Source organism: Prionailurus viverrinus, chromosome B1 (assembly GCF_022837055.1).
Source record: "Prionailurus viverrinus isolate Anna chromosome B1, UM_Priviv_1.0, whole genome shotgun sequence".
Taxonomy (NCBI): domain Eukaryota; kingdom Metazoa; phylum Chordata; class Mammalia; order Carnivora; family Felidae; genus Prionailurus; species Prionailurus viverrinus.
In genome coordinates, this window is record NC_062564.1 from 77,223,260 (window position 1) to 77,236,084 (window position 12,825).

The 12,825-nt window shown below is 33.5% G+C and overlaps 1 protein-coding gene across 6 annotated transcripts in view; it reads left to right on the forward strand.

Moving 5' to 3' along the window:
* Window positions 1-12,825, forward strand: part of LRBA (LPS responsive beige-like anchor protein) — a 787,622-nt gene that overhangs the window by 580,561 nt on the left and 194,236 nt on the right. For all 6 annotated transcript variants that reach the window (XM_047856873.1, XM_047856874.1, XM_047856875.1 and 3 more), the window contains 3 exons: window positions 1,592-1,694; window positions 6,500-6,615; window positions 11,563-11,675. In XM_047856873.1, coding sequence (XP_047712829.1) covers window positions 1,592-1,694; window positions 6,500-6,615; window positions 11,563-11,675 — 332 coding nt within the window. The remainder of the gene's footprint in view (window positions 1-1,591; window positions 1,695-6,499; window positions 6,616-11,562; window positions 11,676-12,825) is intronic.

The window sequence follows — 12,825 nt, forward strand, 5'->3', positions numbered from 1 at the left end:
GAGAGACAAGGTGAACTTGAAGTAAAAGCATTGTTGGGTATGAGTGGAGGCATACAAGGGAAAATAATATAAAGCCTAGTGACTTCCTGTGCTTACTCCTTATACATAAGTAGATTAAAGTTTTATTTTCTCTTTCTATAATCTACAAGTTGTCGTTTAAAAAAGTCTACACATAATAATGTATATTCCATGCACACATTATTTTCCCTGTATGGAATCATGTGTCTTTAGAATACAAATTTCTTTAGGTAAAGATGTTTTTCCCTTCCCTATTTGGTCTCCTCTTCTATACATACCTCTTCTTCGTAATGTGAACATTATTTTTTCAGGCAAATAACCAAGTGAATGTTTCATGCTTTAGTTCAGCCTACATTCTTGCTGTCCCAAAGAGATTTTGTTTCAGTATTACAATATTTATTACTTGCTCATCCTCATTCATTTTTCTCCTTTAAAATTTCTTATGCATCCTTGCTATTGTATGTGTGTTTTTCTTTTCCCTTTCCCCCATGGCCTTGGGTTATCTGCCATAACTTAATGTTAATTTTGTTGTTGTTGTTTTCCCTATATTCAATGTAATAATGGGTATGTAAGGATGGCATATTAAAAAGATATGTTGGATATGTATATGTCAGTTCCAAATATGTTTTAGATACTTAGTGAATGACCATGTATTTTCTTTACCTGAAACTTCTTGGTAATGTCAGTATTCAAAGCTATACCAAATTGACAAATTTTTTTTGGAGTGAATTTTTTTAAGCTAGGTAGAGAATAAGGATCGTTTTCTAGATGAGTACTTATTTCAAGCTTATATATGGTCATGATATTGCAATTAATGTAGTTAAAATTTTAAGACTATCCAATTTGATATCTTCGAACTTTTCTCTCCTGATTTTGACTTTCTTATTTTCATATTTCTTAAGGATGGAAATTTATAGATGACTATAATTAACATTTATATACTGAATATTTTTATGTATATTTATATGTTTCTTGATATTCTCAAAATGTGTAATTATTGAAATAGAAATGATTAGAAGACATTTAAATTTGAATATTATCTATAGAGAAGTTTTTCCTTTAGGTCATTCTATTTTATGTGAAAATATAAATTAAAAACATAAACATTGTAAAGAGAATAATTTTTAAACTGTTAATTATTGGAAATAAATAAAAGTGACAATTTAGCACCTATATCTGTAATCTTGGTGTTAGATTGTTAATTATAAAACTTAAGACCTTAAATATTTATTTATAGAAACTCAAAGATACATATATTTAACTTGTTAAAATTCAATTTTGTAAATTCAAAGTTGTAGTTAGATAATCTCAGCTTCATTTCACATTAGTGCAACAACAATTTTTAGAACTTCTGACAGCATTTAGAGAAAACTGTTTATGGTTCAGGAGTTTGTAAGTAAAATGACTATCACCTCTGGAAAATTAATGCTAAAACTTGATATGCACTATAATAAAAGTAATATGGCAAGAATTATATACCTTAACTAAGAGTAAATATTTATTAGACCAAGAAGTTAGTTTTCCAAAAAGGAAGCTGTATCATGTTCTAATTTTTAAAAATTACTTTTCATAGTTGCTGTAATGTTCAATTTCCCAGACCCGGCAACAGTAAAGAAAGTAGTTAACTATCTTCCTCGTGTTGGTATTGGAACCAGTTTTGGGTTGCCTCAAACCAGGTACTGTTTTATGAGAAAATTTTGGAAAGTAATCTGTGTTAATATTTTTTCTTACTTGTTTTTAAATGCATAACCTTCTGCTGTATGTTTCATAGTAATGATGATTATTAATGCTTTGAGTCAGCTGAACCTCTGTCTGAAAAAACTAGAAAAAGAGGATCAAATGTAAACCAAAGTAGGTTGAAACAAAACATAAACATAAAAGCAGAACATTAATCAAATATGAACAGAAACAGTGAAGAAAAATCAATACAATGAAAAGTTGTTTCTCTGAAAGGATTAATAAATGTAGTGTGTGTATATATATATATATATATATATATATATATATATATGACTTATGAAGAAGAAGAAGACACAAAGTGCCAACATCAAGAATGGAAGAGGGGATATCACAACAGATCCTATAGATATTAAAAGGAAAATACTGACATATTATGAACAAACCTGTGCTACTTAGACAAGTTAGATGAAATGGACAGATTCCTTAAGAAATAGGTAACGTTAATACCTCTACAGAGGAAAGTGAATTTATAGTTAAAGGTCTTCTGAGCTAGAGAATATTCCTAGCTCAAATGGTTTCGTTGACAAATTCTATAAAACATTTGATGAAAAAATATCATTTCTAAACAAACTATTACAGAAAATAGAAAAGAAGGATAACATTTTAAAGGTATTCTATGAGGCCAGGGTTACATGAATTCCAAACCCACATGAAAGCGTTACCAGAAAAGGAAACTACTGATCATCTTGATTGGAAAAGAAGAAATAAAACTGTCTTATCAAGTCTGCTTTTCATAGGCTGCTTGAATGTTTGCATGACATGGGTGCTGACTTTCCCAGAGTAAGTGATCCAAAAGAGAATGAGTCAGAAGCCCCAATGTCTTTTTGTGACCTACCCTTGATAGGTAGAGTAGGATATTAATTCTGCTACATTGTGTTTATCATAAATGAGTCATTAAATACAGCCCAGGCTCCAGAGAAGGGGAAAGCTCCACTTCTTCAAGTGGAAGGAAGGTATCAAAGAATTTATGGACATATTTAAAACTACCACAGGGTATAACTCTTATGCAAAGAGGGCACCAAAATTGGCCTTTCTAGATTATAGCAATAGTTGCTTTTTAATGCCAGTGAAGATTTTGATTAGATAGTTTTATAATTTAGTGAGGAATTTCAGGTTCAGGATGAACCTTACAACCTTAGAATGGCATAGTAAATTTCTTTATCTAAATAGCTTTATTCATCAACTAATATGTGTTATCATACTTGGGAAATCTTAATGATTTCCCACAGTTAATGGAAGCTAGAAGTAGGTTAATTGATTAAATTAGTAATTTAAATAGATCTTAAAAACTTAGAGTGTGCCTGTCATCTAGCAGTGTGCAAGATAGATACCAACTTACCCATGCGTGTTTTAACAAATATGCAAACAAAATAAATAATTGTGTAAGTGACAGGAGGGATATAATTAGGGTGTTGTATGATTAGTGGAATAGAGATGGGATGCTTTGGATTAGGTATTCAGAAATATCTTCCTGTGTGACTTTTAAGTTTTGATTTGAAAGAACAGAATAAGCTTACCTTTGAAAGAGGGAATAGCATATGCAAAGGCCCTGTAATAAGGTGAAGTTCCTTAAAAAACAAATATGCAAACAAAAGAATGTTTTAAGGAGTGTTGGAAGGCAGATATCATTGGAATTTAGTGATCTTGAGAAGAGAGGGTCAGTTCAGGGACAGGAATTTATTGTGAAAATCCAGGTGATATTTGGTGCTGATAGTGCAGTTGAAGAGAGACATTCTTGTTTAGAAATTTTGAGGACATACAGTTTGTATGACTTAGAGATTAGTTAGGTAATGAGGGTAAGACAGGGGGTGTCCAGCATGTTTTGCCAAGTTTCAGTTTAATCTGCTGAGTGGCACTTACTGATATTGGGAACAGTGGAGAAGAAATAGTTGTATATATATATCTCCCTAAGGGTGGGGTTGGGGTTGTGGGGAGGAGGTGGGTGGACAGATTATGAGAAGTTTAGTTTTAGATCTATTGAAATTGAAACTCCTGAGAGATGTCCCTACTGAAATATTGAATGGGAAGTTAGAGCTCAAGAGAAAAGTATAGTATTTGGGAAACACTTAATGTTGAAAGACTGAATGCTTTCCCCTAAGATCAGGAAGGCTAGAATGTCTCTCATTTTCACCATTTCTATCAATATTATATTGGAGATTTCAGCCTGTACAGCAAGAAATGCAGAGAAGGAGGGAGCAGTTAAAGGCATCCAGATTGGAAAGGGGGGAAAATGTCTTTATTCCTGGATGACAAAAGAAGTGTAAGATTTGTACAATTAAAACTATAAAATATGGCTGATAGAAATTAAAGGCATATCAAATAAACGGAGGCATTCCATATTTATGGATCAGAAGATATTCAGCATGATTAAGATGTCAGTTTTCTCAGATCTATAAATCCAGTGCAATCCCTGTCAAAATCTAGCATACTTATTTGGAGATATCGAGAAGCTGAAATGCAGTGGATTAGAATTACCAAATTATTGAAACAGAAGAACAAAGTTAGATGACTCCCACTACCTGATTTCAAAACAAAAACTAACTATAAAGCCACAATGATCAATATGGTCTGGTGTTTATAAAAAGATAGGCATATAAATCAATGAAATAAAATTGAGACTACAGAAATAAACCCTGCATTTATGATCAGTTATTTTTCAACAAAGGTGCTAATACAATTCAGTGAGGGAAGGATAATCTTTAAATAGTGCTGAGACAATGGATAGTTACATGCAAGAAAATGAACTTCAACACTTACCACACAGCATTCATAAAAAAAATAGCTCAAAGTATGTCAAAGAACTATATTTAAGAGCTAAAACTAATTTTTTTTTAGTACCAAAGAATTTATGATATAGGAGAAAAGCTTCATGACCCTGGAGTAGGCCAAGAGTTATCAGATTTGACACCAAAAGCATAATCCATAAAAGATAAAATCGAGAAATTGGATATAATAAAAATTTAAAACTGTTGTGCTTTAAAGGGTACCACTAAGTATATGAAAAGAGAAGCTATAGACTGAGAAAATATTTGTACATAATGTGTCTTATAAAGATCTTGTATATTCAGAATGTATACAGAACTCTCACAACTCAATAAGTAACCTTAATGAATACAGGAAGAAAAGATTTAAATAGTCATTTCACCAATGAAGGTACACAACTGGCTAATAAGCCATGACAAGTTGCTCAACAATGTACATTAAAACTATAATAAGATACCATTTTACACTCACTGGAATGGTTATAGTAAAAAATAAATACAATAGCAAGTATTGGCAGAGATGTGGAAAATTGGAACTCCATATATTGCTTGTTGAAATGGAAAACAATTTGGCAAATTTCTTTTAATTAATTAATTAATTAATTTGTTTATTTATTTATTTATTTTTTAATTTGGCAAATTCTTAAGAAGTTAAACTAAACCCAACTTACAACTCAGCATTTACACCCTTGGGATTCTACAACCCCCCCCCTCCCCAAATGAAAACATATGTTCATATAAAGACATATTTGTGAATATTCATAGTAATACAAAGTAGAATAATAATAAAATCTAAAACTGGAAAAAATTTAAATATCCATCAGCTGGTGAATGGATTTTTAAAATGTGGTATATTCCATACTCATAGGCTAGAATACTATTCAGCAATCAAAAGAAATGAATTACTAATCACATGCTGCCACATTGATAAATCTCAAAAACATGGTTAGTGAAGAAGCCTGATGCAGACTTCATGATGTAGGATTCCATTTATCTGAAATGTCCAGAAAAGGCAAGTTTATAGAGACAGAAAGCATATTGATAGTTGCATAGAGCTAAGGATAGGAACAGGGATTAACTAGTCACAAGGCAAGTTTTTGTGGTGGTGAAATGTTCTGAAGTACATTGTGGTGATAATCTCACAACTCTAGAAGTTTATTAATAAATCATTGAGTAGTATACTTACATGGATAAATTTTATGGTATGTAAATTATACCTTTGAAAATAACACTGAAAGAAATATAGTTACCTTGTCCTTGGTTCTAGACTCTAAATGTAATAATTAATCCTGCCACCTGTTTTCCACTGTTACTTAGTATTAGTTGCATCTTTTGTTACTTACATTGCATTTAGAAAACATAGAAAACCTGGTCTTCTATTACTAAGCTGTACAAAAAAAAAATTATAGTTTCTCTTACCTTTATCCCACCCCATGAATAGACACCTAAAGAGTTTAGAATCCTTCTTTCCCTTGTCATAAAGAGTATATAAGAATAATATTAAATTTAAAATGTACAAATGTATTATCTTTAAGAAAACTATTAATAAAGATGTGCATACAATTTTAGATACATTTCTCAATTACTATAACTTCTTTTATATCAGTAAATCAGTACGTTATTAATCATACTATTATTGATCAACACTTAATGGAACCTAGATATTAATAATGGCTTACTTTGTTGGGATGAGTACTGGGTGTTGTATGGAAACCGATTTGACAATGAATTATATTTAAAAAATAATGGCTTACTTTAATGCATACAACATGTATCATGGACCTGTGGCCATTCCAAATCATGTAACCATTAACTGTGCATTGAAATATTTCTTCTATTCATTAGTATAACATGAATAGAACTTTTCACAGTATACAGATATCATTTTGTATATCAAATGTATAGAATAAGCACAGATATTATTTTTGTGATGTAATTAAGCTTAAATCAATTCTACACCAAATTCTGTTTTTTTGCAGGCGTATTTCATTAGCTAGTCCACGTCAGCTTTTTAAAGCTTCTAATATGACCCAGCGATGGCAACATAGAGAGATTTCAAATTTTGAGTACTTGATGTTTCTCAACACAATAGCAGGTAATCTGGGCTCACATTTTGACTTATTTCAAATGATAAATTATTTTTTTGAATGATAGATTATTATTGTGATATTATTTTGAGTACTAGTATAAGTAGCTTACTTTTATTTTCCTTTTTTAAAGTTTATTTATTTATTTTGGGGAGGGCAGAGGGAGAAAGAGAATCACCACTGCAGAGCCTGACTCGGGGCTCGAACTCACAAACTGTGAGATCATGGCCTGAGACGAAGTCAGCTGCTTTAACCGACTTGAGCCACCCGGGTGCCCCTTACTTTTATTTTCATTATTACTACATGAGTACCTTATCAAGAGTAATTTTGGTAATAGAGTTTATGGTTTTACATATAAACAGCTGGCTATTTGAATAAATTAAAAATGGGTGTACACCCATTATACTTTTTCCAAAAATATAAAATGAAAATTTACAGTCTTACTAATATAGTAAGAATGGATGCATTATGGAATAGTAGAAATGAAAAGCCATATAAAATCTTAACCTGTTAATAACTTAATTATGAATATTATGCAAAATGCAACATGGAAAAAAGCAAACTGTGGGTAAAATATTAAGTAAAGGAATACTTATATTATGAGCCATATAAGAAAATCTGAAGAGTAAATGGCTCTATGAAAGGTCTATAATCATGTAGTATTACTGAACATCACCCATTGAAGCACTTACATTTGAAAGAGAGTAAGAATAGAAATGTGTCGTTACTTTTCATTTGTGATAACTAGAATGAAGAAAACATTGAATGTATTTGTGTGACATTTGAGATTCACTTCAACAAACTGACACAGTTTGTATTTGAGGCACAAAGATACTGAGAGAAGTTATTTTAAGTATGTATATAAGCATTTACATGATTCTGTAGCAAAGGGGTATTCAAAGTGCTATGGGGACTAAAAGGGCAGAGAGAAAGGGAAATTCTGTTATACTCATCCAGTTGATGGGAGTAAGGAAAAAATTAGGAAAGATTTCATGTTTGTATAAGGATGGATTTTACTTTAGGGGCACCTGGGTGGCTCACTCGGTTAAGCGTCTGACTTTGGCTCAGGTCACGATCTCATGGTTCATGGAATCAAGCCCCGCATCTGGCTCTGTGCTGACAGCTCAGAGCCTGGAGCCTGCTTCGGATTCTGTGTCTCTGTCTCTCTTTCTCTCTTTGCCCCTCCCCCACTCACATTCTGTCTCTCTCTCAAAAACAAATAAACATTAAGAAAATTTAAAAGGGGGTGCCTGTGTGGCTCAGTCGGTTGAGCGTCCGACTTCGGCTCAGGTCATGATCTCGCGGTCCGTGAGTTCGAGCCCTGCGTCGGGCTCTGTGCTGGCAGCTCAGAGCCTGGAGCCTGTTTCAGATTCTGTGTCTCCCTCGCTCTGACCCTCCCCCGTTCATGCTCTGTCTCTCTCTGTCTCTAAATTAAATAAATGTTAAAAAAAAATTTAAAGTAAAGGATGGATATTACTTTAGCAGAGGTGGTAGTTGGAGATTAGAGGCGATGCCATGTAAAACTGAAGGCATAAGGAAGCATATAAAGATGGGAAAATATGAACTATAGGTAGAGAATAATTAATGGTATAGTTTATATATATGTATGTGCATGTGCACATGTAAAGCATGTATTCATAAAAGTATAATGAGAAAGAAAATTAAAAAGTTGTTATGGAGATACATTGTACAAGATTTTCTGTCAGTTTGAGGAGTTAGCAGCCAATTCATTGGGAAGCTTGCAAGATTTTGAACAACTAAGTGATATTAGAACTCTATGGAAAATTAACTTGCAGGCAGAATGAAGGATAAACTGGAGTGGAGAGAAACTTGGCAGAGAGCAGAGTTAAGAAGTAATTGTATATAAAAAAAAAGGGGACTTGCATTAAAGAGGTGACAGTGGGAATTTAAGGATTAAATAACATAAGATTTACAAGGTACAAAACATTTGACATCCAGATGACTGAATGTAGGGGGTAAATGGGAAGAAAGTGTTACAAAAGGCTTCCAGGCTTCTGGCCTGAATCATTAGGAAAATGGTGGTGCCATTAACAGAAAGGAAGTCAGAAAAGATTGATCTAGGGAAAGATGATGATTTTAATGTGTAGCTAGACATCCAAATTAAGATATTAAAAATATTTTTTAGAAGTATAGGTCAAAGAGGGTATTTGGAATTTGGAGATAGGACATGGAATTTCATCTGCATAGATTGGGAATCACCAGGAATTAGTTGAGATTACCAAGACAAATAATACAGAAAGCAGTGAGACAAGGTCTAGGATTGTTCTTGTGCATGGCAAGAAGACAAAGGGAAAGTTAGTAAAGAAGAGAATGAGTGATCCCAGAGTTTATAGACTCTGGGATCTATAGACAGAAAGGTCTTGGTCACTTGTATCAAATGTCATTAGAGAGGTACAAGAGAATTAAGAATGAGTACAGGTGATGCCTTTAGCTTTGGCATTTGGGAACGTGTTGGTTACCTTTGGGGTTTATTTTATTACTTTAAACTTTATTTTGAGAGAGGGAGAGAGGGGAGAGAGAGAGAGAGAAAGACAGACAGAGAGAGAGAGAGAGAGAGAGAGAGAGAGAGAGAGAGAGAGAGAGAGAGAATGTGACCTGGGGAGGGGCAGAGAGAGAGGGAGAGAGAGAGAATCCCAAGCAGGCTCCTGAGCCTGACTCAGGGTTCGAACTCATAAGCCATGAGATCATGACCTGAGCTGACATCAAGAGTTGGGCACTTAACCCAGCCACCACCCAGGTACCCCTCTAGGGGTTCATTTTAAAAGCAAACAAAAAAGGTTGATTATAAGAACTGAATGGTTGGAGATGAAATGAGAACATTAGATATAGATGATAGTCTTCTTGTATAATAGTAGAGAGAATGGATTAAGGCAAAGGTGAGAAACCATCAAAGGGGGACAGAGAGAGGAACAGTAACAGTGCAAGTTACGAGTGAGATAGGCTCGAGCTCAGGTGAAGGAATTACAGCTCACAAAGTATAAAAGCACTGTTAGAGAAGGTTGGAAGAGAGGGAGTATTATGGAAATGGGAATTTAAGGGCTCACATTGAAAAGTCTAAATTTTACCGGTTTAAGGAGGTGTTCATCTCACAGGCAGTTGAGGAAAAGGAATGAAGAAAGATTGAACAATTGTGTTAGACTTAGATATTATGTAACTAATAACTGACAAGATTGTTAAACGGACCTTTTTAATTAAGCATATGGTAAGTCAATGAACGCATAGATTGAATGCGCAGCAATAATTAGGAAGCAACATTTATGAAATAGTCTACTCTCATATAGCTTCTTTTGTGCCTAAAAGTGTTTTTTAAATACTTTCCCCAAATACTCTTTTTGAGGAATATAACCAATAATTTATTTTGGATAGTTTTTATATACCCTAGAAGGTGGGTTGAGTCTTAATGTTGTTTAAGATTTCTTTTATGCTATTATCTGTGATACATACAGGTTCTCATGACACTATGTATGATACATTTCCCAAAAGGCAGTCCAGTAGGCATTTAGTAACTATATAAAGAATTAACCTTACTTAGTAAAAGTCTGTTTACAGTGAGCTGGTGCATACTCTTTTTTGAAGATATAATAAATTTGATTACTTACGAACAGACAAGATGATGATTTTACTAACATGTTTACTAACGTCTCAATCAGAAGAAGAGGGAAATGGATGGAGAGAATAAAAATATACTGCTTTTTGCCACTTAGTTTGGTTACTTTTTTCTGGGAGAAATTAAAATTGACCAAAATAGGTAGTGACATAATGACCTCTGAATTAAAATTGTCCCAGTTATTCATGTTTTGTTAAGACTGTTTGCAGGTCATTCAAGGAAGAACTGTGTTACTGTAATAGTCCTCAAGATGAATAGAGTGAAATGAAGTTAAAGACATCATAAGGAAGGCTCAGATACCAAGCATCTGTGTGAAGAACTACTTTAATATTCAGCTCTATATTGATATGACATCAGCATATATTTGAGAAAGAGAAAAGATGATAGAATACACAATAAGAAAGGAATTCAAACAATATTAATATACTTGTCTCCCTTATATTTTAGTGGTGAAAGTCTGTTCACATTAGATCTAACGAAAAATAGGTTTTAGACTAGTAAATAGTGGAGCTGGGATTCAAATGCTAGTGTTTTGATGTTAGAAACAATGATATGATCCACTATGCTGCTCCCTAAAATAGTGATATCCAGAAAACTGCTGTATATAGGTAGCAGGGCTATCTCATCCTTTGTTTTATTCATAATTTTAATAGAGCTAAATGTGTCATTGAATGTCATTAGTTTAGAAGAATTGTAGAAGAGTATGTGGCAGCATTTATGAGTGGGGGAAAGCCAACACTGATGATGCTGCACGTTATATTCAGAGGATCATAGAATTTGAAAGCTGTTGCAGAAATTTTAGAGTTATTTAGTACAACTCTCTTATTTTACAGATGACTAATGAATGTCCGCAGAGAATAAGTCACTTAAATTTGGTTGATTAGCTGCTTGATTGGTTGGTTAATTAATGGCAGAGAAAGGATTCTTGTTTTGAAAAGCTCTATGAGAATTGAAATTTTTTTTTAAGGGTTGATAAAGAATATTTTGTTTGATGCAGGCCTTCAAGTAAGAAAAAAATAGTCAAGTGTATTTTATAAGAACAGAAACTTGGGGCCAGAGTATCTGGGTTTGAATATTATTTGATCATTACTAGTTACACGGTTTTAGGCAAGTTTTCAACCTTTTGTGTCTCATTTTTTTAATTTGTAAAATGGGGGATGATAATTCTGTAGGTTTATTATAGGATTGAATGAAATAATACATGTGTAACACTGAGGACAATGCCTGGCACTCAGAAAGTTAAGTTGTTCTTATTTTTAGTAAATGATATCCCTGAGTCAGTTTTATTTTCTTATTATAAATGGAATGACTTCTCTCTCTCTGTCAGGACGGAGTTACAATGACTTAAATCAGTATCCAGTGTTTCCCTGGGTCATCACTAATTATGAATCAGAAGAACTGGATCTTACTTTGCCAAGTAACTTCAGAGATTTGTCCAAGGTAATTTTTCAGTAATCCTCTTAAACAGAATTGTCTTGCATATAACAATAAATTTGATTATCTTTAATTTTCACATTACCTTGTAAAAATCTTTTTATATAACTATAGCTTTAATATATTTATCTTTTAAATGTATTTTCACTTTCTGAAAGTGAAATTTAAAATTGAATTTAAAATTTAAATTTAAAACTGAAAAATTTGGGGGCGCCTGGGTGGCGCAGTCGGTTAAGCGTCCGACTTCAGCCAGGTCACGATCTCGCGGTCCGTGAGTTCGAGCCCCGCGTCAGGCTCTGGGCTGATGGCTCAGAGCCTGGAGCCTGTTTCCGATTCTGTGTCTCCCTCTCTCTCTGCCCCTCCCCTGTTCATGCTCTCTCTCGGTCCCAAAAATAAATAAACGTTGAAAAAAAAAAAAAAATTTAAAACTGAAAAATTTGGAAAAATGGATGATAGAAGTTGATAAGTTAAAAGTATTAACACTTGTATTCCTTTTTCCATGTACATTTAGGAAGACATTATTCTAAAATACTAACTTCTTTTATGGGTGTTAGTAATTGTTAACACATGTGAGTAAATAATGGCCACCTCTCACTGGCACTTTTATAAAAAGACAAGTAACTCTTCTACACTTCTTCAGGTGTCACACCTGACTTCTTTGCTACCTCAAAATCAATCCTCTTTAAATCTAATTTTGAATTATATAAATCCAGTGCTTGAACCTTTCTTGACTTACAGTAATTTTTTTTTTACTTTATTAAAAAATTTTTTTTAATGTTTGTTTATTTTTGAGAGAGAGAGAGAGAGTGTGAGCAGAGTAGGGCAGAGAGAGAGGGAGACAGAATCTGAAGCAGCTCCAGGCTCTGAGCTGTCAGCACAGACCCTGACACGGGGTTCGAACTCACTAACTGCTCAAGACCTGAGCCGAAGTCAGACGCTTAACTGACTGAACCACCCAGGTGCCCCTTGACTTACAGTTATTTTGACTGCAGAATAATTCTTTCCCAATTCAGTGTCTTGCTTTCTCTGCTTTTTGTGTTGCTTTCCCTACTTTGTGAGTGAATGACTCTAGTCCTTTAGGTCACCCCCACATAGGACCATTACTATTTTCCTTCCCTGATATACCACTATCTGCTTCTTTCATAACACCTAAATA